The following is a 24,842-nucleotide window of genomic DNA, read 5'->3' as shown; positions in this document are numbered from 1 at the left end:
CCTGAAATGGGTGTTAGCCCTCCCCATGCGCAAGGCACACGGAAACTGACAGTGAATCAGACAGGATGCGGCCCCGTATAGGTGAGTGGCAGGAAAGGCTTCCAGGTCTATGGGCCAGAGTGAGCAAGGTCTTGGAGGTGCCAGCTAAAGGTGAATCGTGGGGGACTGGGCCAGCGGCCAAGGAAGCCAGAGCCGGGGACGGTGGTGGCGGTGGTTGCCCACTGATGCCCACTGGTGTCAGCTGGACCTGCATCCCAGGCCCTTCTGATCAAGAAGAAAGTTTCTGCTCGGTGCTGCTCTGAATTTAACGCCTAACTCTCGCCGGTCTCCCCTGTTAATGAGAGGAATGGGGACTGAGGCTCGTAGCCTTCAGCAGGCAACCTCCCCTGGCTAGAATTTACGAACGCTGTTTGGTTTTCGTAGTGTTTATTTGTACTGTTACCCTCTCTTTATGGCACGTGTTGCTGATTTTCCATTTATGGCAGTAATAAAAGTCTCCTTTTAAGCTGAATTTATTTAGTAAAAAGGGAAAGATGCTTTCGAAAATAAATATTAAGTAAATGATAGTGCAGGTGGTACCAGGATCCTACAGAAATGGTAAAGGTGGTCCCCCAAAGGTTGGACTTGGGAAACTCTACTTCTGGTATGCCCTTTCCTGTCCTGAACACCCCCAGCTGTGCAAACCCCATCAGTGTTTAAGTCCAGTCATGTCCCCACTTCCCAGAAGCCTGACTCTCCAGGCAGACATGGGCCTGCCCTTTCCTCTCTTAGCACATGCATCTCCATCCAGAGCTTCTGCGTGCAGCTGTGCCCTGCACATCTCTGTGCACTATGATTCATGGCTCTGTGAATGGTGCACACCCTGAACAACTGTATGTGCCGATCCAGGCTCAGTCCCAGCGCTCGTCCAGACTGTTTTGTGTGTTTGTCACTCCTGCAGAGTGTGGGCCCCTTGAGAGTCAGGGCCTGACCTAAGCCTCTTAAGAAGCCCAGCACAGGGCCTAGCTCAGGGTAGGAGTCCATGAAATTTGATCTCTTTCATTCCTTCTGCAGGGAGCACTTGAGCCCCTGCTGTGTGCCCAGCTCCCCCCCATCTTCCCAATAAGGCATACTGCAGTTCCTCAAGCTTTGGTACAAAATGCATTCCCTGTCACTTCTTGAGAAGGGGAAACCTGTCTACTACAAGATGAAACAGCCTTCGTTGACTCACACCTCGATCCCTATTGCTGCAGGCCTCCTGCCAGAAGCTGGGGGCTGCCCAGGAGGAAACAAAGAGAACCTCAGGTGCCTCCCCTGGGTCCATCCCAGGGCAGGTGCCCTGCACCCATCCCTTCCAGCCTCCTCATTCCCTGGAGGTTTTTCCATCCCACTTATTTAGGTTTTCCTCTTACGGACATTTTACATCCCCTGATTTCAGGAGCTCTGTGAGACTCGCCTGTGAGCTGGGGCTTCCTTGTAAACACTCCCTCTGCAACCCTTTTCCCTATTCTGCCTCCCAGCTGGGAGTTCCGGGGGCTGCAGGCCTTCCTGACCCTGTGTCACACACCCTTTTGGCCCCGGCACCCTGCTGAGCTGGGTACAGAGCAGCCTTTCTGGAAATGGCCCTCAGTGAGTCACACTTTTTATTTTTTAAATTTAATTTAATTTTTAAAATAAATCTATTTATTTTATTTTTGGCTGCGTTGGGTCTTCGTTGCTGCGTGCGGGCTTTCCCTTGTTGCGGCGAGCAGGGGCTGCTCTTCATTGAAGGCTTCTCATTGCGGTGGCTTCTCTTGTTGTGGAGCACGGGCTCTAGGCGTGTGGGCTCAGCAGTTGTGGCTCGCGGGCTCTAGAGCGCAGGCTCAGTAGTTGTGGCGCACGGGCTTAGTTGCTCCGCATGTGGGATCTTCCCGGACCAGGGCTCGAACCCATGTCCCCTGCATTGGCAGGCGGATTCTTAACCACTGCACCACCAGGGAAGCCCTATTGATACATTCTTATGTTTATACTACCTTCTAAATTGAGTGTGGACCTAACTGAACAGCCATCTCATTTTGGACTGGCTGTGTTTCAACTCTCCATAGCCACATGTGGCTCAGGGCCACCCTACTGGACAGCTCAGATTTAGTGGAAAGTTGCCTTGTGGCACAGATCCCTGAAAACACCGCTGCAGGGCTGGGAAGCCACGGGAGGTGTTTTTTCAAAAGTTGTGGTTAAGATACGCATAATGTAAATTTCACTATTTTAACTATTTTTCAGCGGACAGTTCAGTGGCATCAGATATAATCAGGTTGCAGTGCTGCCGTCACCACTATCCACATCTGGGAATGTTTCATCGTCCCAAAGTGTAACTCTGTACCCATTAAACAATGACTCCCCCATCCACCCTCTTCCAGCCCAAACATTCTGCTTTCTGTCTCTGTGAGTCTGACTACTTTAGGAACCTCATGGAATCATACAGTATTTATCCTTTTGTGCCTGGATTATTTCACTTAGCCTAATGTCCTCAGGGTCCATGCATGTTGGAGCATGTGTCAGAATCTCCTTGCTTTTTTTTAAGACTGAATAATATTCCACTGTATGGAGGGGCCACATTTTGCTTATCCATTCATCATTGGAGGTTTTGAGTAAGCGGATGCCATGTCCTCGTCACAGAGTTAGGAGAGGGAGCAAGAACCTCTTGCCGATTAGGGCTGCCCACTTTCAGTGGATGCAGGAGAAACTGAGTTCCCCATCTCTGGAGGTGTACAAGTGGGATACAGACGTGTGGAGCCTGGTGACTGAACTCAACCTGATAATTCAGAACAAATTCTGATGGGAGCTGATGGACCCCTGGGTCTTGGTAATGCCCGCTGGTCAGACCCAGGTTCAAATTCCAGCTGTGTGTGTGTCTAGGGCAAATGATGTCACCTTTCTGAGCCTCATTTTCCTCATCTGTCTAATGGGAGTGAGTGGGTTAGAGACTGTTAGAGATGATGTCTGCACCGTGCTAGGTGTGCAGTAGGTGCTCCGTAAATGGTGGACGACGATGATGATGACTTGTGGCTGCACCGCGCGGCACGCAGGGTCTTAGTTCCCCGACCAGGGGTTGAACCCATGCCCTCTGCGGTGGAAGCTGAGTCTTAACCACTGGACCACCAGGGAAGTCCCTATTATTATCATTTTTAAACAAGGCTCCCTGGGTTTCCCTCCTTTCCTCCTTGGTTCACACCATCCCTTTTATCCTCCTTGGCTTGTCAGTATCCACGCCTCCTTCGGGGCCTGGCTGAATGACCAGGCCACCTCCTCCTCCCTCCAGAGTCCCCTTCTCCCCCAAGTAGGAGGGACCTCTCCCCTTCCAATGCCCAAACCATGGCTCTTAGGACATACATCACTTTCTCCCTCAGGCCGTCTGAGCTGGTGGGGGTCTCAGACCATGAGGTACAACCCCCATGGTATACAGGAGAGGGGGAGAAATTCTCCCAAGGTCACACAGCAAGTCTGTTGGCAGAAACAGGCTCAGTCCCTCCTCCCCAGCTCAGTCCTGTGCTCCTGGCAGTTATCTGCACACAGCTTCTCCCTGGGGGGAAGGGGCTTCCTTGGGGTGGAGCCCAGACAAACCTTCGTGTTGCTGCCTCTGGAACAAGAAGACTCAGATATGCCATCAAATGTCTAGAGCCTCGGTTTCCCCACTTGTCCTGAGGATGCATTGCCCCCATCACCACTGAGGTTGGAGTCAATGGGATCCTGAGGGTGCCTCCCCCAACCCATTCCACCAAGTGCCTCCAGGCAGGGTCTGAGGGGATCAGAGCCCACCGTGGCGAGGAAGAGCTGGTGGCTACACCTGCAGACAACTCTCCTGGCTCCCGGGAGTTCTTGGAGCTGGGTTCTCCCTCCATTCTCCCAGCCAGTGCCCCTCCCCACTCCAGCTCAGGACCATCTGGCCCACCTGGGGATGGGGGGAGCAACACCCCCTCTGGAAAGCCTCCCTTGATTGCCTCAGCCTGGGTGAAATGCCTCCTCTGTACCCACCCAGGCCTTTACGCTCAGAATAAAACAGACTCCCCACCCTGTCCCAGAGGAAGGGTCCTCTCCAGGACCTTCCAAGGCAGGGTTGGCCATTTGGGACTGTTCCTTTTTAAGAAAGAGCCCTACCACCAAAAAGAGTTAGAATTCTCTGGGAGTAGCATGGTCTTGGGAGTCAAACAGTCCTGGATTCAAATCCAAGCTCGGCCGCATGGCCTTGGAAGGGTTACCACCCTGTGCTGGGCCTGGGCCGCCTCCTCTGAGCAATTGGGACGTATGAGGGAGAGGGGAGCTGAGGCTGGCACGGCGTCACCACCTGCCAGCACACCCGCCATACGTGGCAACTGGGCAGTGGGAATGTGGCTAGCCTAAATTGAGATGTGTCTGTAATCATGTAAAATACATGCTGGATATCCAAGACTTAGCACAAAAAAGAATGTAAAATATCTCAAATAATTTTATACCTGTTGAAATAATTTTTTGATATCTTGGGTTAAATAAAATAAACGATTAAAATTAATTTCATCTGTTTAAAAAAATTGTTACTTTTTAAAATACGGCTATAGAAAATTTTAAATGCCGTGTGTCTTGCCTGCATGGCTTGCATTTGGTGTCTGTTGGACAGTGCCCTCTAGAGGACAGTTATCGGGATCCGGGTTGGGGGATAAGGGCTGTGTGTTGGGGGTGAGAGGGCCTGAAGCCTGACCTTACTGACTCCTGGCTGCTGGGTAGGCCCAGGCCAGATACTGCCCGCTCTGAACCTCATTTTCTGCATCAGTAAGAAGAGCTGGTGGGCCAGGGTCAGGGTTTTTCAGTCAACTGGGGGAGCTTATGGGCAGGGGGAGGCTGAGTGAGGGTAGACGGAGGCTGGCCCTTCCCCGGCTCACCCTCATGGAAACCCCACCCAAGGACATCCCATCTCTGCCCTTCCTTCCACCCGTGAGACCCAGATGTACCATTTCCCATCCTCCTGTCGGACAGATGTGCTTCCTCCACTCAGCCATCTCTGGGAGGAGAAGGGCCGTGGCTGAGTCACGCAGGCCCAGGCTCCAGGGCTGGCTTCGCCCTTCCTAGCTCTGTGATCCTGAGATGAGCAAACCCCCCACCCCCCAGTAGCTCTGGACCCCCTTTCTCCATTTGCAGGAGGGAGAAGTGTGGGTACTTTCTGAATCCCATTGCTCAGGCAGTGGCACCTGGAGAGGGTCACAGCTGTGTCCCTCCCACTGTCTCTTGGTCAGCAGGGTCACACTGCCGGTTACCTTGGATCCAACTAGGGGGCCTCACCACTCTCCTTCCTCTGTTTGCAAAGGGTACCGGGTGGGCAGGGGCCCGGATCAAAGCTGAATCTGGCTGTCCCAGAACCGGGGGCCAATGGCTCGCTCTGATCACCTCCCAGCCCTCCTGGTGGCTCGGTCCTCGGCGGCCCCCTTCAGTCCTGCTTGAGTTGGCAAGTCAGCATCAGAGCAGGCATGGAGGGCTGAGCCTGGCCTGGGACCCTCGGACAGGGCCCCTCCTGCCTGTGGACACTGCTCCACCACTGACCAGCCAGGTCTGCTCATTTGTTTATTCAAGAAGTATTTATTGAGCACCTACTATGTGCCAAGCTGGGGATATATCAGTAGACAAGACAGGCACCGCCCCTGCCTCCTGGAAGGGAAAGCAGACCATAAACATAAATATTAGCTGTGCTGTCCAATACAGTAGCCGTTACCTACAAGTGACCATTTACATTTAAATTTAAATGAATTTAAAGGGAATAAAACTTAAAAATCAGTTCCTCATTCACACTGGTCATATTTCAGATGCTCAATAGATACATGTGGCTGGTGGCTACTGTATTAGCTCAGATATAGAACATTTTCCTTGTCACAGAACGTTCTAGTGGACAGCACTATTAGTATGTGGGAAGGGAAGAGGGATTTGAAGCACTGGGTTGGGGCAAGGGATGCAGTTTTTTGTTTTAAATACGAATTCAATTTTGCAATTTTCATTTTAAAAAATTTTATTTATTTGTTTATTTTGGCCGTGCGGCTTGTGGGATCTTATTTCCCCAACCAGGGATCGAACCCGGGCCCTTGCAGTGAATGCGCCCGAGTCCTAACCATTGGACTGCCAGGGAATTCCCAGGGATGCAGTTTTAAGTGAGGTGGTCAGGGTAGGCCTTGCTGAGGAGGTGACATTTGAGCAGAGTCCTGAAGCAGGGGAAGGAGGGAGCCATGTGAGAATCTGGGGGAAGAGCCTTCTAGGCAGAGGGAACAGCACGCGCAAAGGCCCTGAGGTAGGATCTCAGCTGGAACGTTGGAGAAGCAGCAAGGAGGCCATCGTGTCAGGAATGGAATGAGCAAGTGGAAAAGTAGCTTGAGGACAGAAAAGACAGGGATTGATCTGTGTTTTGCCAAATTACCTCTGGCTGCTGTGTTGAAAATAATTTGTCGGGGAGCGGGCAGGGAGGTCAGTGAGGAGGCTCCCCCACTGTTACGGGTGAGAGGTGGTGACGGCTGGCCCAGCGTGGGGCAGTCGGAGTGGGCAGAAGGGACCAGGTTCAGGAGATGTTCTGGAGGCAGAACCCATGGGATTCCCCAGAGGTCGAAAGGGGGTGTAAGAGGAAGAACGAGGGAGGCAAGGGCAACTCTACAGCTTGGGGCCTGGGCACCTGGAAGGCAGAGGCGGGTGGGCGGGTACCTTCTTCCAGGAGCCTGCTGCCCAGCTCTCAGCTGACCGCACACCACGCCTGGCTTGTGTTCAGTAACTCCAACAACACCCATTCTTATTAAATGGGCCTTGTTATGCAACAGCGGCCAGTCCCTCCCGAACCTCAGAGGATGTGGGCAGCCTGAACGCATGACCCTGGAGGTCAGGGATGTCACAGACTTTCTCTTAGCCCAGAGACTCGTTGCTGGAGTCAGGCTCCACTTGGAAACCCTGTGTGCAGAGCAGAAAAAGCAACTTATCAATCCTGAACCTCCCAAAGCCCTCGGGATCATGGGGAGGGGGTGGAGGGAGGTGGCCCCAGAGCAGGACCCCCGCCCCCAGTCAGACTCTGTCCTCCTCCTGCCCTGAGCTGAGCGGTGCCTTGAGGGACCACCGGGGCTGCAAGGTGGGCTTGTCTGCCCGCTGGGTCGGGGTGTCTGGCGGGCTGCAGCAGCAAGGTGGGCATGGGATGGGGGCACTGATGGATGCAGCATTCCCTGGGTGACCTGCCTGTTGCCAGGTGTCTTTCCAGGGTGAGAAAATCTCTCCTGAGAAGATGAAAGGATTCTAATTACATCTCAGGACAGTATTTGTTTGGAGAGATGAGTGTCAGAACATATGGTGGGGAGCGGTGCTGGGCCGCACTGAGCGGGGATTTGTTTTCTCTTACCTGCCAGCCTGGTGGGCATGGCAGTGGGTGGGGCTCCTGCTGGGTCCCAGGTACCACCTGCTCTGGGATTTGGTGGGCGAGCTGGACCCTGTTGGAGGGATGGGAGGCACATGTGTCTCCCACCGCCTCCTGGGGCTCTTGAGAGAATGGAGGATATATCACACCTACGAGGTGCCAGGAGATGTGTAGCCACAGGAGAGCTGGTCCCTGTTCTCATGCAGCTTGCACAGGCAGTGCAGGCAGTGAACCGATACAAGACCGTGACCATTCCCCAGGCAGGTGGGAGGTGGGGGGTTGAGGGGAACCTACCCACGTGGTCAGGGAAGGCCTCTCTGAGGGGACCAAGTTTCAGCTGAGCTTTGAGTGACTTGCTGGACGAAGAGGGACCAGGGGAAGAACATTCCAGGCATTGGGAACAGCGAGGGCAAAAGTGAGGTGAGAAAGTGAGGCATGTTTACAGGACAGAATGGAGACCAGGGGGAAGTGGGCAGGGCTTGCCCCCCAACCTGGTGCAGAGGGGACCCGAGGAAGGGGGCCGGCGGGGGGTAGGGCTGATTTGGTTTTGCAAAGACGGTGCTGAACGCTGTGCCCTGGGGTGGGGAATGATCCAGGATGGGGGCAACTGGAGAAATCGGGTAAGAACTGATGAAAACAGCAGCTTCCTCCCTGGCCTCCTTGCTCACACCTTCCAACCAAGCCCTCCTCGGATCCATCGCTCCCTTCCCGAGAATCTGGTGCCCGCGGGCTCCGGGATCAAGGCCCAGCTGTGTGGGGCCTTCGGGGCCCCGGGCCTACGCCTTCATCCCCAGGTCTGGCCAGCTGCCGCCGCACAGGCCTCTGCGCAGCCTCGCGGAGCTCGTCTAGGTGCCCCACCTGCAGCCAGGCCACACCCGCCCGCAGGCGCGGCCGCTCCCTCTCTCTCAGCTCCAGCCCCCGCACCAGCCCCGGGCCGCCGTCCCCGCCGTTTCCTGAGCCCCGGCCACCCCTCCCCCGGTTTCTCCGCACAGCCCTGTTCACAGAGACGCCCCACGACATGACGGCGCGGACGGGCGAGGACGTGGAGATGGCCTGCTCCTTCCGCGGGAGCGGCTCCCCCTCCTACTCGCTGGAGATCCAGTGGTGGTACGTGCGGAGCCACAGGGACTGGACGGACAAGCAGGGATGGGCCTCGAACCAGGTACCGCCCCTGGGGAGACTTCCGAGTGGGGCTGGGAGAGCCCTGGCCCACCCACCCCCGGGGAGGAGTGTGTCTCTGCCCCTCATCTCCTCGGAGGGGCGTGGGCCCCGGCTATGTTCGTCCTCTGAAGCCCCCAGCTGTCTCCTTCCCTTTTTCCCGGAACGGAGGCCTGTTTGTGGGGAGGGGCAGGGGGCGGAGCCAGGCTGAGCACTTGGGATGGGCCCAGTAAGAAGGGCCTTCCAAGGAGTAGAGTCCCTCCCTTCGTGTACAGGTGGGGAAGCAGGCCAGAGGGACAGAAGCTGTCACACACACGTGTACATGCATGCCTTTCCACATACGTGCAGGCACACGAGGCCGCCCAGTCACGGCACACACGTTCACCTCTGCACCCGTACACGCTCCCACGCACACACTGTGCCAGCCTGCGGCGGGGAGCGGGGGGAGGGGGTGGCGGAGTGCAGACGCTATTGGTGTCCCCGCCCACGTGCCGGGTAAGCACCATCCCCTGCCACCAGTCCCGCTGCCAACACTGCTGAGGGTTTTCTCTGGACAACAGAGCCTGCTGGCCAGCAAGGCAGGCTGGAGGAGCGCCCTATCAATGACTGACGGGAGTTGGAGGGTAAATACCCCAGCTCCCTTGCTCCTCGGTTGGGATAACTGAAGAGCATCCCTTTCCCCCAGGTGCCCAGTGGGAGTAAGTTCCAGTTGCCCAGGGGGGTAACTGGCTTGATGACATACCCATCATTGACTTCCTTCCCTCTTTTGTCTCACTCACTCATTCCTCTCCTGATGTTTCCTGGGATCACCTACCAAATAAACCACTTGCACCTGAATCTTTGTCTTAGGGTCTGCTTCTGGGGGAACAAACTAAGACACTCTCATTCTTACGCTTGTGTATATGTAAATGTTATGCAAACACATATGTGTCTGCCCACCTGTTCACTTATGAGCACTTACATGACGCACCTTCGTATGCACATACGGGCATGCTCACACATTCTTGCATGTTTCATGAAATGGCCTCTAACATATTCACAAATATATATTAAACTCACCTAGCTCCTGGAGGTGTCAACCCCCCAGCACACAGGCTCAGAGGACTCCAGAGGTCAGAGAAAGCCCTTAGGCAAAGAGTTGCAGGCTTTGTAGTTGGATGCCTCTGGGGTCAGCTTGCCGGGGGGGGGGGGGGGGGGGGGGGGGGCGGGGGGGGGGATAGTATGTGGGCAGGGCTCCGACAGCGTCTGCTGCAAACACTCCTGAAAACACAACACATTCACAGATAGAGAGATGCAAGTGTACAGACAGACACTCCTACAGACACACCAAGCCCGAATACCGTTTTTGCCTGTTCACACGTACCCTCCCTGTATATCTCTAAATACCGTATATATCAGAATGTGTAGCACATGCACAGTCAGTTTTATAGGCACCTCCTTTATCTTCCTTTGCTCTGACTCACCTCCATGCCCTGAGTGGACATAGAGCTGAAGGACCCCAACCTCTAGACCCGTAGTCCTCAGTGCATCGCTTGCGGTTACGAGAATCTTAGCCATTGCTCGTATCCCCACCCCGTGATCCTAACACATTGTCTCTGTTTTCTCCACCCTCCCGCTCCCAACAGCTAAAAGCATCTCAGCAGGAAGACGCAGGGAAGGACGAGACCAAAATAAGTGTGAGTTTTGGTAATGACTTCTCACAAGGGCTCTAATGGAGGACACAGCTGTAATTAAAAAAAAAAAAAAAAAAAAAAATCCAGTTCAGCAGGGAACTTGGGCAAGAAGATGGAGGAGAAGGAAAAAAGAAGGGGGAAAAATTGGCCTGGCTCTGTTTTTTAAAAGCCAGAGGTTTTTCAAGTTCATTGAATGACAGGCACAAACAAATGACAGGGGGAGAGAAGACGCATTCTCTCCTGTTGGGGCCAAGGCTGTGTGCATCCCTGATGCTTCATGTCTGTCTCAGCAGCATTTTTTATTTGGGGAACCAACAGGGTATAATGAGACTGAGCCGGCTTTTTTTGGCCCATCACGAATGACTGCTGTGGCATCTCATGGTCACTTGGGTCATCTGGCTCCAGATGTGAGGCAGGACAGGGGGACTACAGCTGAAGGATTTCAAGACTGGCCGGGCCTTCTAATGCATTGACTCATTTTATCGTTGCTCCATCTCTATGGGGAAGGGCAAGCTTTCACCCATTTTACAGGTGAGGCAACTGAGGCTTAGAGGGGTCAAAGCCTTGCTGGAGGTCGTGACTTGGCTGAGCTGCCTCCAGCTTTTTGTCTTCAGGCTATGCTGGAGCCCAGTGAGGTGGGGCACCCAGGGGACTCAGGGATTGACAGTTTTTGTAGAGGAGGGCACCCAAAGCAGGGCCTGGAAGAGGCAGGCAGGATCGAGAAAAGAGACTGTGTAGAGGGGACCGGCCTGGTGACACATGTGGCCATGGGACCAGGTTGGGTTTGTGCACGGGGCATGTGGTCAGCCTGGCAGGAGGTTAGAAGTCCACTGGACACATAGAAGATGCAGGTGCCCGCCGGGGTATGAATGTGCATGTGTGGGAGTGACCTCCAAAATCACTCTTTTCTGTTGCTCCTTCTGAAGTCCTTCAAGGACCTGCGGGGGAGCTCGGGACCCCAAGACCAGTTAGATGCAGAGGAGCTCCCTGAGCGGAAGTCACAGTGTAAAGAGTGGGCATTGGGAGGCATGAGGTGCTGTGCCAGGCACTGGAGGTGGCAGAATGGAGGCAGGGAGGCCAGGAGGGAGGCTCCCACAGAAGCTCAAGCAGGAGGTAGGCAGATGACAGACAAGGACCTTCGAAGCATCATTTGTGCAGTCTGCCCCGGGGCCTTTCTGAGTTGCGATCTGGAAATTTGAGCCATTTCCAGCTCAGGGCAGCTGCTGGTCCACCCTCTCTAAATCCCTAGCCCTCACCCTAACCCTCACTCTCTGCCAAGGGCACACCCATACGTAATACCCCATTTCTTGCCCAAACACCCATCAGTTAAGCCCAGGAAGGTAGAAATCTGTGTGTGTATTAATATACCCCGTTCATGGCAACTCTCTCGCCGATGATTTTGTTTGGGGTTTAAGGAGCGTCTCAGGCACAGGAGAGAATAATCTAATTGACTTAGAGGATTAGAATTCAAGGCTGTTGGGCCCCACGTGAGGGGAATGCGAAGGTGCTAACTAGTTAAATAAAATAAATGTGCTCAGCGTGACTGTGCAATCCCCCCCACCCCATCCTAGCCCCGGCGATTCTTGCACCAGCGGGGGCTCTGGGGCTCTGGGGCTCTGGCTAGGAAACTCACAGACAAGCACAGACCCAGTTCCTTGTGCAGACAGCGTCTTGCACGTGACCGTTCTTAAATACACAGACGCGCAGTTAGTGGACACCTGTAAGCAGAGGCACACCCCGGTTTCCTGCAGCTTAGGAGAAGGCACAGACTTTTCTCTGCGGGCTTCGAGGTTCTGTGCAACTTGCTCTGCTCACCCTCTGGGCTATCTCACCTCGCTTGACCCGGCTCACACTGCCCACTTCCACCCGCTGCCTTCCAGCCTCCCATTCCTTCCACCTCTGGGCCTTTGCACAGGCCAGTCCCTCTGCCTAGAAAACTGTTCCTCTCTCTTCCTTCAGAGCTCAGCTCAGCAAGCCTCCCTGGACCCTGGAACTCAGCCGGCATCCCTCCCTTCTCCCTGCTGGCTGCATTTCTGTCTGCACTTATCCATGCCTGTGAGCATTTGTCTCAGGCCTGTCTTCCCCGGAGACAGTGGGGCTGGGACTGTGCTTGCCTGATTGACTGGTACATTTCCAGAGCCTGGCACAGCGCCTGGCAGGTAGTTAGTGCTCAATAAATGTTTATCAGGTGACTTTCACACGTACCCACACACCCCCAGGCCAGTGGCAGTGTAAAGCCAGACACAGATTTTTTTTTTTTTTTTTTTTTTTTGCGGTACGCGGGCCTCTCACTGTTGCGGCCTCTCCCATTGCGGAACACAGGCTCCGGACGCGCAGGCTCAGCGGTCACGGCTCACGGGCCCAGCCGCTCCGTGGCATGTGGGATCTTCCCGGACCGGGGCACGAACCCGCGTCCCCTGCATCGGCAGGCGGACTCTCAACCACTGCGCCACCAGGGAAGCCCCCAGACACAGATTTTGATAAACGGACATGCCAACACTATGTGCATCATGCCTGTGCATGGATGTGTACAGGGGACGTGCAGCCATGAAGGGGCTTGTGTGAAACTATGGGACCTGGGGACCGCAGGCCCTGTATCTGTAGGAGCTAGATGAGCCAGGCAGGAATTCCGGCCCCATAGCCCCATGTCACCTAAAAATCCCGAGTTCCATGGAATAATCTCCCAACTTTTAACTGTTGGGACCTAATTTGATTTTTGAAAAACTGTGAAAACCAAACGGCTCAGTCTCCCCGCTGGTAGCGTCAGCACCTGGGGGGCCTCAGGTTCGGAGGAGGAAGTACAGTGAGTTTCTGGGAGTTTGGTGTGGGCAGGGCTCCATGATGGGCTCTGTATCCCATTGGGGCCGCCATGGTGGCCCTAGGCAGGTTGAGATATGGCAGTGCTGAGTGCGGGGGTGCGACAGTGAGGACACAGTGGAGCCAGCCCTGAATGTCACAGGACCTGAGTCCTGGTCCAGCTCTGCCAGTCCCCTGGGCCTCTCTTTCCCCCCTTCACAGCTGTCTAATGAATATATGAAAACACTCTGGCAACTGTGAAATTCCTCCGGATTTGGCCATGTGAATGACAGTGGGTAGTAGAGTAGAAACTTAATATGAGTATTCGAATCACGTGACTCCTATTCCTAGCATGTGTGGAGCAGGGAAAGGAGGCCCAGCTTCTCTACAGGAAATGGGAGGGAATGAAAAGAGCTCAGAGAGATCATTTATATGGGAGGACAGGCATCTGTGATGATGACGATGGTAATCATAATAATAGTAATGATAAAGCAGCTAACGTTTATTGAGTGCCCGCCATATGTCAGGAACCATGATGAGTACTTTACATGAATTATCTCATTTAACTTGGGGCCTGGGAAAGGACCCCCTGGCCTTAAAAGTTTCTCCCTTGGGAGCTTGTATATGCTGAGGATTCTACCATCAGGGCCTTATTCCTGTGGCTCAGGTAAATTTTGCTATGTCCATTTTCAAGTTCTGGAAACTTTTCTTTTGACCTAACTGAAGTTCTGTCTTTTGGAATTTAGGTTAATTTCCCCTTAACCCGTTTTGCAAGTTGAGATGGCCCCCGACTTCCTAGTTGTAAAATAAGGTGAAATTCTCCACACACCTTTTTTCCCAGGGGGCTTACCTGCCTTCATTACTGTTAGTTCCTCCTTTGGTCTAACCAAAGTCATTTGTGCTGTAGATTCAGTTCATGTAACCTGTTTCAGTCCAAAATAGCCGTGGGCAGCCTGGGTCTCCATATACGTGTGGCCTCGTGCTCCAGCCCACTTATCCTAAGCCCCGCCTCCTCTCCAGCTAAGCCCCAAAAGTCAGGTACATCCAAAGTGGCCTCAGGAAGCATACTGCAGCCCCCTGTCCCCAAATCTCCATAAATGGTTAAAAGGCAGCTTCATTGGTCAGATCAATCTTGACCCTATAGGTCAAGCCCCTGTTTACCCCGCTTGGCTGCCCCACAGATATGATACACATATGGATACCGCATCTTTTCTGGTGTGGGGGATGGGGGCTGGGACCACTGGAGCAGCACATGAGGTCTGCATCCTTCACTAAGGATTAACAGGCCAAGCGGCAGGTCATGGTATATTATGACTTTATTTTCTGCAGTAGACGTTTCTGTATTTTCTTGAAATTCCTGCCGTGATCCACAATATACAAAGGGCATGGAACTCTGAAGTCTGAAAGGGAGGCAAGATTCATGTGGAGTCAAAAATCACTCCATCCATCTTGGAAATCCCTTGAGACATCCATAGAGCAGGCGGCCTCTGGCTGGGACTGAAAAGATTCCTCTGTGAAGGCCGCGGTCACACACTCCCAGTCCCTGCTCTCACGGTACTCCCAGTCACTGTGGGGGATGGATGTTAATCCAATAATCCCTCATGATAAAAAGTAAAATTACAACTATGACCATCAAAATGAGAAGGAGCGCAGCCAATAACAGAGGACCTGACCTAGTCTGGTGGGTCTGGAGAGCTCCCTGGAGGAGGTGGAGTGAGGTGAAGTGAACACTGAAGTGTAGAGAGGTTGACTAGAAGTAGGGGGAACTCCTCTGGGTGTGTGTGTTGGAGGAACTGCAGGAGGCTGTTGTGGCTGAGGGAAAGATGGGGATGAGACCCCAAAGGTCCCCCCAGCAGCCACTGCTGGGAGCCATCAAAGGAAGCGTCCTCAGTTGGGGGCGTTTTGGGAAGATCTGTCTGGCTGTCACGGGAAGACGGATTGGAAGGAGCCAGAGTGGCTTTGGGGAGACCCTGGAGGAGGCTGCGATGTCCTGGCCGGTGCCTGGGGATCTGGATTCTGGAGAGAAGGGGAGGGGGCCCAGTGATGTTTAGAGGGAAGGTCAGTGGGATTCAGAGATGGATTGTGCCAGAGTGTGAAAGGAGCAGTGGGGATGACGACTTGGGAAGGTCTAGCTGGAATGGGTGAAGCCTTCTGGGGCCCAGATTTGGGGAGACTCTGGGTTGGGTTCTGGACATGCCAAGGGGCTGGCGGCTGGGTGTCGCTGACGGAGGCACAGGAGTGGCGGAGATCAGGGCAAGCCCTGGCCTGGGGCAGGGGCCCACTGACTCCTCTTCCCCACCCAGCACCTTCCCAGGGCCACCACGTCACTCTGAGGCTGAGACCACGTGGAGGAAAGGTCTGGCACCATGGTCGCAAATTAGCATCACCCATTCTTCCTGGCTCAGCTCGGGAGAAAGATCCCAGCCTGCCCACCTGATGGTCTGTGGGCTCCTGCCGTGTCCAGAAGGGCCTGGGCCGTGGGCAAGCAGGGAGGAGGCTGAGCTTGGTCCTGGTGTGGACTGGCCTTGCCTCTTTCAGCATAATTAGGTGCTTAATTGCACTGCTAAGGCCTGTCGATGCCTGTGCCGAGGTGATTACGGTTTACAGCCAGGCTGCCGCCTGGGGGTCTCTTCCCCTCATAGCCTCTCCGGCTGTGTTGGAGGCCTGGGCCGCAGGATTTTTCTGCCCAGTCTGTGAATGTTGAAATCCAACAGGCTGCTCCACCACCCACAACAAGCCTGGGTAGGATGATGGGCCCCCTCCCACAGGAGATGCTTCTGAGGCGGGACTGGGCTCCCCCAAGACATGGAGGGCTGGGAGCCTATGGAATGACGGGGGAAGGGGTAGAAAGACCTGTGGTTTACTGGTTCCGGGAGGCTCCCCAGAGATGTGGTTAAGGCCTAGTCTCTGTCACCAGCTGGGTGGCCTTGGGCAAATCACTTCACCTCTCCGAGCCTCCGTTTTCTGACCCATACAGTGGGTATCCCAGCAGTGCCTACATCATGGGGTTATTATGAGGTTTAAATAAGGTGTAGACTATTTAGCGCATCATTTCACAGGGATCAAGCGCTCCATAAACACTAGCTACCAGCAATACCGTTACTGTTTTTATTACTTGCCTTCTCCGGATGGTGCTTAAAGGCGCAGACCCCTGGGGCTGGGAGGGAGCAGCCTCTGATGTGTGTCCTCTCCCTTCGTCCTGTTGGAAACCAGCTCCCCAGGGTGCTCGGTTGCGGGTGTGAGGTCTGGGTTTTCCGTTAGACCTGGAGCCCGCGCGGATGTTGCTGGGGTCTGGCTGATTCACAGCGGTATCCCCAGCGCCCAGCTCGGAGTGGGCGCTCGCTAATCGTCAGCTGGATGTATGGATGGATGGATCTAGCCCAAGAAAACCGAGGCCAGGGTGCTGGTGACTTGTCAGGGTCAGAATCAGCCTCCCAGCACTGTCTGCTGTGCTCCCTGTCTCCCTCCTCCTCCCTGAGGGGGGAGGCCACACAGGGGCGACAGGGCAGGAGGGAGCTGGTGCCCAGGCCTTGGCCTCTGGGCCGGGGCTGGGCGGAGGAGGGGGCTGGGCTCGGTGCTCCCTCCCTAGCGCTGCTCCCACCCTTCACATTATTACTCCATTAGCGCCTTGTAGGGCTGACAAATGAAGGATAATTAATATCCGTGAGGGAAACAGATGTTGAGGTAATTCACTCCCCGCTGTGCATTTGCAGCAGCATCTCCTAACTCTCCTGAGAGCTTGGCAGGGCCGCAGGACCTCTCCGTGCCCTTGGCCAGAGGTGATGGAATCAGCAGGGCTGACGGCCTCCAGCTGGGTCCAGCCCCGGTACCGGAGAGGAGGGGTCCCCTGCCCAGGCGGGCAGCTGGAAGAGTCTCCCGCTGCTTGCTCTGGTGGGAAGGTGGGAAGTTCTGCCTCTGTCCCACCTCCTGCTTCCTGCCGTGCCGTAAGCCCATGCTTTCCTGCCTCGTGGGGGGATGACGACCAGCCAGGAAGGCTCAGAATAAGGGAGGACGGGCCAGGTTCCTTGTGGCTGCCCACTGCTCTCTTCCCTTCTGGAGCCTGGGAAACCCCCCTTGGCCCTGCCAGCTCTGCGTGACCCTCTGTGGGCCTCTGTCATGCCTTTGGAGGGTTAGAGTGCATGGACTCAGGCCTGGGGTCAGTTCCCGGCTCTGCCGTTCACTGACTCAGTGCCCATGGGAAAGTCGCTTCTTTCAGAGCCGTAGCTTCACTATCTGTAAAGTGGGTAGGATCATATATACATGACCTAAAATCAAAAAGCGTAATATCTGGGTACCACTTCATTTGGAGAAAGAAGGAGCTAGAGTGAGACCATTCATTTAACAAATGTTTTTATCGTTATTATTTGCAGGGTACCAGCCTCTGCGATGGTCACTAAGATGAACAAAATAGGTATCATCCCTGCCCTCGTGGAGTTTATAGTTTAGCCAGAGAGAGAAACAAAAATCAAGTAAACAAAATGGTTCTCAAATTGTGATGACTGCTAGGAAGGAAATAGACAGGGAGATGTGACTGAAGGCTTTTTGGAGGAGGTGATGTTTGAGAATGAATGGGAGTCAAGGAGACAGCACCCAGGCAGAGACCAGAAGGCTGTGAGGCCAGAAGGAGCTTGGCATCTGGGAGGAAGGGGCCAGAGAAGCCGGAGCAGATTAGAAGTCATGTGCGTGAGTGCCCAGCCGCACAGTGAATGCACTCCCTCAGAGACCGTCCTCTTCCTCATCCTGGCCTCCTCACTGCAAGGGTGATCGGCAGGGGTGTCCTCCTCCAGAATTTGGGGTGTGGCAAGAATAGGCAGGCTGGTTGTCTGTCCCCATTGCCCCCCCACCCCAAGGGGAGAGGGACCAGATGGGCTCAGAACTGGGGCCACAGGTCTGAATCCCACTCAGCTCCATCCTGGCCCTGGCGAGCCTGCAGTGCCAACTGGTGGTGAAATCATTGGGCAGGGGGCCCATGGCTGGCGGTTGAGGACTTTTCTCCCCTGTTCTGTGTAGGTGGGGCAGGGGCTACAGGAGGTGGGACAAGGCTCATTTTGGTTGTAAGAAATAAGGGGACAAGGAAGGATGGAAGCCCCCTCCCATTACCACCACCCCCACTCTATAGGCCCAGCTGTTCTCTTTTTTTCCCCAGCTTTTCATTTTGAATTGCAGACTCATAGAAAGTTGCAAAAAGAGATCACAGAGTCCCCTGTCTCCTTCACCCAGCTTCCCCAACGATTTATCTTACATGACCGTCCTTTTCTTTCTTAATTGAAAAAAAACTCACAGTAGCTTTATGTTTGTGACAGATTTATTCATAAGAGCTGTAATCTGAAAACTACCCAAATGTCCATCAAGAGGGACTGGATAAACAGACTGTGATATATCCATATGATGGAATACTACACTGCAATAAAAAAGAACACACTGAGCCGTGCAACATGAAGGAATCTCACTGATATTATGTTGTGTGAAAGAAGCCACACATGGAGGAGTTCAAGAACAGGGAAAACTAATCTATGCTGATAGAAATCAGACTAGTGGGTAACCCCTCGGGGGTGAGTATTGACAAGGAGGGGCCACAAGGGTGCGCTCCAGAGGGTTGTAAGTGTCCCATGCCTTGCTCTGGATGGTGGTCACACTGGTGTACACGCAAGTAAAATTTCATTAAGCTGTGTGTGCCTTACTCTATATAAATTACATTTTAATTTTAAGTAAAATTTTAAAAACCATATCAAATAAATAAGCAAAAAGCCAAAGTACACAGACAGATGTACTCTCTTGCTCCCCCCCAAGTGAACAGTTGTTAGCATCCTGATATATTTGTGATCAGCATTTATTTATTTGTTTGTTTGTTTGAGAAACAAAGCTAAGAATTCACTTTGCAGTCTACCCCAGGTCCTCGGCCCTTCCCTGGGCTTCACTCCAGAGACAACCATGGCTGTGAGGCCACTGTGTTCTCTCCCATCTGTTTTCAAACTTCCACACATACAAGTCATCAAAACCAGTGTAGAGTATTTTCCCGTGTTTCTTTCCAGAAATGGCATCACACTGTATGTAGGAGTTTTGCAATGAGATCTTTTCACTTCCTGCATGTCCCTGAGCTCTAACACGCCTAGTTCTAGCTCATTCTTTTTCACTGCTGTGCAACAGTTCACTGAATGAACTGACTACTGCCTATTTATCTGATCTGTTGATGGCCATTGAAGTTGCTTCTACTCTTTTGCTGTTAACTCCTCGTGCCCTCCTGGGAGTGTGTCTGGGGCCCCACCCACGGAGTCGGCTCCTGTGGCCAGGTCACCGTCTCTCTGTCGCCCCCAGGTGGTCAAGGTGGTGGGCAGCAACATCTCCCACAAGCTGCGCCTGTCGCGGGTGAAGCCCACGGACGAAGGCACCTATGAGTGCCGTGTCATCGACTTCAGTGACGGCAAGGCCCGGCACCACAAGGTCAAGGCCTACCTGCGGGTGCAGCCGGGAGAGAACTCCGTCCTGCACCTGCCCAAGGCCCCGCCCGCAGCGCCCGCCCCGCCGCCGCCCCCCAAGCCCGGTAAGGAGCTGCGGAAGCGCTCGGTGGATGAGGAGGCCTGCAGCCTCTAGACTGATGCCCAGCCCGCCGCCGGCCCGCCCTGCGCCCCTACGGCTGTACCGAGTGCATGAGGAGCCGCTGGACCGCTGGGGACGGGACTGCCCGGGTCCAGCTGCCTCCCCATCCCGAGACCGCCCGTGGCCCCCACGTCGGCCCTCCTCCCACCACCCCTTGGCTCAGCATGTAAGGCCCGCCCAACCCTTCCCCTTCAGACCCTCCCTGGGACCTGGCTCAGAGACGGTGGCCCGGGCACCGAGGGGACAACCGCCCCGGAACGCTGGGGTGGGGCACCAGGCCGGGGCCGGGCTGCCCCCTTGTGTCACCAGCTTCAGTAGAGTCCAGTGTTTCGCTTTGCTTGCTTGTCCCCCATCCCGTCCCAAGCCGGGGCCTCCCAGCCTCACTCCCCCTCCTTCCAACCATCCCCTGCTTGGACCTGGAGGTGTGGACAGTGACCTCTCCCCAAATTCGGACTTGAATCTTCTGAGCAGAACTGGGGCCTCTCCTCTGGCAAAGAACTGGGAGCAGAGCCCCCAGGAGAGCTGTGGCCAGTTGCCAGGGTGGCTTACAGGGGCCCTGGGAGGAGAGGGAGACCCCACTGCCTCCAGGTAGGTCCTTCATGTTCAGCCTCCTTATACTAAGAAACAGCTCCCTGCCCGCCCCGGGGCAGGAATCTGCCCCTTCACATGGCAAGTCGGAAGGAGGGCCTTTCCTTTCTGACCCCACGGCCCCATGCAGAGTTCTGCACCAGCAGGACCCCTTCGAGGGGCTTCAAGGCTCTCCAGGAGCCCCCTCTGCCAGCTCCTAGTGTCCCAGCCGCCTCCCAGGACCCATGCCAAATCCACCCAAGGGCCTGGGGCTGTTGGGAGCCGAGGGCCCCCCAATACCAATCCCCTCACAATTCCTGATCAGGGGGCACCCACCCCCTGGTGACTTGTAAATATTTCTATTGGGCCCAACACCCCTTCAGAACTGGCTCAAACCTCTGGCCGCACCTCAGCGATGGAGTCAGGGGACGTGGGAGAGGCTTTGCCTAGGGGTGTGTGGGTTACCCTGTACACATGATCCAGTCCGTGACTACCGGCCAACCTGAATAAAGCGATTTAAAAAAGCTTCTGGGCAGTGTCTTTCTGGGGCATTTGTATCTGGGAGCAGCGCCACCAGAGAGGGGCAGGTGGGAAGGGCTTGGCCAGCCCACACCCCTGCCTCACTCAGCATCTTCTCGCTCCTGCTCTCTGCCCCTCAAGCACAGAAGAAGCACTGGAGGGGGCACAAGAAGTCAAAGGAAAACCAGCCTTTGTCCAGGGCCAATCCAATTACCAGGCACTTGAATTATTCTCAGATTTTGAGATAACTACACATACAGAAGAGAGCATAAAATATGTGTACACTGTTCTGTGAATAAATAAATTATAAAGCAAGTAGGGGTGAGCTACCAGCTTATTAAGCAGCACCCCGTAACTGAACCCTCTGCCCAGCCCATGCCTTCCAGATCACCCCCCTCCCTCTTAGAGGTCACCACCACCCTGATTTTTAAGGTCATCCCATTCTCAATGTTCTTTTTACACGTTTACTACCTATATGTATATCATCTTAATATAGTTGAGTTTTGTCTACATTTTTTGAACTTTATATGCATGGAATCATACCATATCTATTCCTTAATGCACTGCTGTATTTGTGAGATTCATCCATGTTGTTTCATGTGTCTGTAATTTGTCCATTTTTATTACTGCATGACTATGTACAACTTATCAACTTATTTATCCATTATACTGTTGACAAAAGTTTGTGGTCCTATCTGGGCGCACGATAATGAACAGCACTGCCCCGAGCACGTGAGCATGAGGGTGGACTGGCTAGGTTGGAGTTTAGGCACTGCACTTTAGGGGTCTCGTTTCCTCCTCAGGTATCACCATCCCCATACTACAGTTGAAGAAATGGGCTCAGAGAGGTTAAGTGGCTCACCCAAGGTCACAAGGTCACAGCTATCGAACCCTGCTCTGCCAAGCTGAGCCCCTGCTCCCACTATGCCCTGGGCTCTGGACTCTCCCTGGCTCATCCCAGCCTAGAGTCCCACCGCCGTGGTCCTGCTGAGAATCTGCCTGAGGGCATGTCAGTTAAGCCTCGGTAGCCACTATGGCTAGCTGGTGCCTCCTTTGTGCATCTACAGAAATCACGAGCATCACCCACACTGAGCCTGGGGCATCTGCCTGTCCCTGAGCTCCCCTGCCAGCCAGACTGAGTGAGCCTCCCTCAAGGGCAGGGACTGGGAACTGTTGAAATGATGACTGACATTGGCTGAGCACCAAGTGTGTCCCAGGCACTGTGCTGACCGTCACAGCAGCCCCAAAGGGAGGCATGTAGCCTGTTTTGAGATGAAGAAACTGAAGTTCAGAGAAGAGTGGGTTGGAGGCTGGCTGGCTGGCTGGATGAGGACATGGATAAACCAGGCTATGAAGCAGGCAGGGCTCTGGACCGGTTGCAGAATGCTTGGGCTGGATGGTCTATGACCTGTGGTCCTTTCAGGCCAGCAGCCAGTCTTTATTCCATGAACATGGTCCCTTCTAGAAATGCCCAAATGCAAGGCAGACTCTGAAAAGCCCAGGTCCCTCTGGGAAGGTCTGGAGGGTACAGGCTCATGCTAGAGTGATAATAATACTTACAGGTCTTGAGCACCTCCTATGAACTAGTGAAAGACTTTCCACAGGAAATCCTAAGCCTCCACAGGATCTCATTTCACCCTCCCCAGGGCTTGTGTCTCATCTCCGGTCCCCTCCCCCTTTAGAGGGGTCCCCACCTCCTTGGAGGGATTTTTCTTGCTCTATTAGGAATGCAGCTCAGGGGAAAGAACAGTGTCTGGGTTAGAATCCTGCCTCTGCCCACCCTTGTTTCAGGACCCGGGGCAAAGCTCTTCATCTCTCTGAGCCTTAGTTTCCTTTTCTGTAAAATGGGAATGCTCCTAGGGAAATGCAAATCAAAATCATAAAGAAATACTACTTTGCACACACTGAGATGGCAAGAATCAAAAAGACAGAGAATAACAAGTGTTGGCAAAGATGTGGAGAAATTGGAACCCTCATACACTGCTGGTAGGATTATAAAATGATGCAGCCTCTTGGGAAAACAGTCTGGCAGTTTCTCAGAATGTTAAACATAGAGTTACCATATGACCCAGCAATTCCACTCCTAGGTATATACCCAAGAGAACTGAAAACATATGTCCACACAAAAACTTGTACATGAATGCTCACTTATAGCAGTGTTATTCATAAATAACAGCCCCAAAGTGGAAACAACCCAAATATTCATCAACTGATGAGTGGATGAATAAAATGTGTGTCCAGACAATGGAATATTATTTGGCAATAAAAAAAATGAAGTACTGATAACATGCTATACTGTGGATTATTCTAAGGGATAATCAAAACGTTATTCTAAGTGAAAGAAGCCAGATGCAAAAGGTTATGTATTGCAGGATTCCATTTATATGAAATGTCTAGAAGAGAAAAAAATCTATAGAAACAGAAAGCTCAGGATTTCCCTGGTGGCACAGTGGTTAAGAATCTGCCTGCCAATGCAGGGGACACGGGTTCGAGCCCTGGTCCGGGAAGATCCCACATGCCACAGAGCAAGTAAGCCTGTGCGCCACAACTACTGAGCCCGTGTGCCACAACTACTGAAGCCTGCATGCCTAGAGCCTGTGCTCCGCAACAAGGGAAGCCACTGCAATGAGAAGACCGTGCACCACAACGAAGGGTAGCAGCTAAAAATAAATAGAATTTTTAAAAAAGACCCCTCCTCCTTTAAAAAAAAAGAAAGCAGACTGGTGGTTGCCAGGGCTGGGGGAAAGGAAAATGGGGAGTGACTACTAGCGGGTATGTGGTTCTTTTTGGGGTGATGGAAATGTTCTAAAATTCATCGGGGATGTTCTAAAATTGATTTACACAACCTGTAAATAAACAAAAAACCAATGAAATGTTAATATAGTACATTTTACATGGGTGAATTGAATGGGATGTGAATCATATCTCAGTAAAGCTGTTGAGGGAAATGGGACCCTCTTAACGACAGCCCAGTGCCCACATGCCCACAGCAGGCACATGGGAGGCACTTGGAAAATTCTGGCCGCTATTAATATTGCTGTGATTTTTATGTGGAAGCCAAAGCCAAGGTGTGCTGACCTCAGAGCAGAGCTGGAGGTGGCAGCCTGGGGGGTGGGGCCAGGGGGCAGCAGAGAAACAGGAGACCTGGGAGAGGGAAGTTCTTAAAGGGGGTCCCCAGGCCCTGCCCTGAAAGCTCAGAAAACCCCCCTCACACCCCCAGGTTAGTTGTCCCCCAGTATAAGAATAACCCAGGGGAGGTGTTTTTCTAAATTCAGATGTGCAGGCCTCCTCTTGGCCTTCATACCCACACGCAACCACATCTACAGCTAGTGCCCCTGGCAGTTCTCATGCTTCTGAGTGACTCCAGCCCCCCAGCTCCCTTGGTCTTCAAGGCCCTGAATTCTGACCCAAACCCTACCCACGCTGCCTGCCCAGCTGCCCTCAGGTGTGGACCCTCACAGGGCTCCCCTTTCAGCTCTACCCCAGAACCTCCCTTTCCATCCCCTGCTGGGTGAGAATGGGGGAAACTGACAGCAAGGATCAGGCCTCTGCCCCCTCATTCTTTTTTAATTAATATTTATTTGGCTGCACCGGGTCTCACGCGGGATCTTCGTTGTGACGTGGGATCTTTAGTTGCGGCATGTGGGATCTAGTTCCCTGACCAGGGATTGAACTCAGGGCCGCTGCACTGGGAGCATGGAGTCTTAACCACTGGACCACCAGGGAAGTCCCACCTGCCCCACCCCCTATTCTTGATCCTTCATCGTAGGATTCAGAATGTGAGGCAGGGACGCCCCATTTCAGAAGGTGAGAGAGGGTCAAGTAAGTTTCAACCCAGGGGCTGGACCCTCCCAGCACAGGGCAGGACTGACTGTGCTCCGAGCCGCTAGTAAGCACTAGCTTATGATTAGCTAACCAGAAGGGCAGGGACCATGCAGAATCATCCCAGCAGTTCAGTAAGAAGCCAGCTTGGGGCAGGGGATAACGGAGGCCTGGTCCAGGGAAAGGGGGAAGGAACTCAGGAGCCCCATCAGGCTCCCTGGAAATGGGTGAGGCCCGCTGCCCTCTTGGGGCCCACACATCACCTAATCCTGGGGCCATCTGAGTCATGGCAGCTTGTGAGCAGCTCAGGTTTGGGGCTCTATCCCCAAAGATTCTGACCCAGTAATTCT

The 24,842-nt window shown here is 53.7% G+C and overlaps 2 protein-coding genes across 2 annotated transcripts in view; one reads left to right on the top strand and one right to left on the bottom strand.

Annotated features, from left to right (window-relative positions):
- Positions 1–20,675, top strand: part of VSTM2L (V-set and transmembrane domain containing 2 like) — a 34,056-nt gene extending 13,381 nt beyond the window's left edge. Inside the window, exons 2-4 of the mRNA XM_032605762.1 lie at positions 8,353–8,522; positions 10,144–10,194; positions 19,303–20,675. Of these exons, the coding sequence (XP_032461653.1) occupies positions 8,353–8,522; positions 10,144–10,194; positions 19,303–19,578 (497 nt within the window). The 3' untranslated portion in view covers positions 19,579–20,675. The remainder of the gene's footprint in view (positions 1–8,352; positions 8,523–10,143; positions 10,195–19,302) is intronic.
- TTI1 (TELO2 interacting protein 1) overlaps positions 9,745–24,842 on the bottom strand; it is an 86,212-nt gene continuing 71,114 nt past the window's right edge. The window contains exon 12 of the transcript XR_004345852.1: positions 9,745–9,778. The gene's annotated coding sequence lies outside the window, so the exon portion shown is untranslated. The remainder of the gene's footprint in view (positions 9,779–24,842) is intronic.

Source organism: Phocoena sinus, chromosome 15 (assembly GCF_008692025.1).
Source record: "Phocoena sinus isolate mPhoSin1 chromosome 15, mPhoSin1.pri, whole genome shotgun sequence".
NCBI lineage: Eukaryota > Metazoa > Chordata > Mammalia > Artiodactyla > Phocoenidae > Phocoena > Phocoena sinus.
Note: the sequence above shows the minus strand (reverse complement) of the source record. Positions and strands in the feature narration are given on the sequence as shown.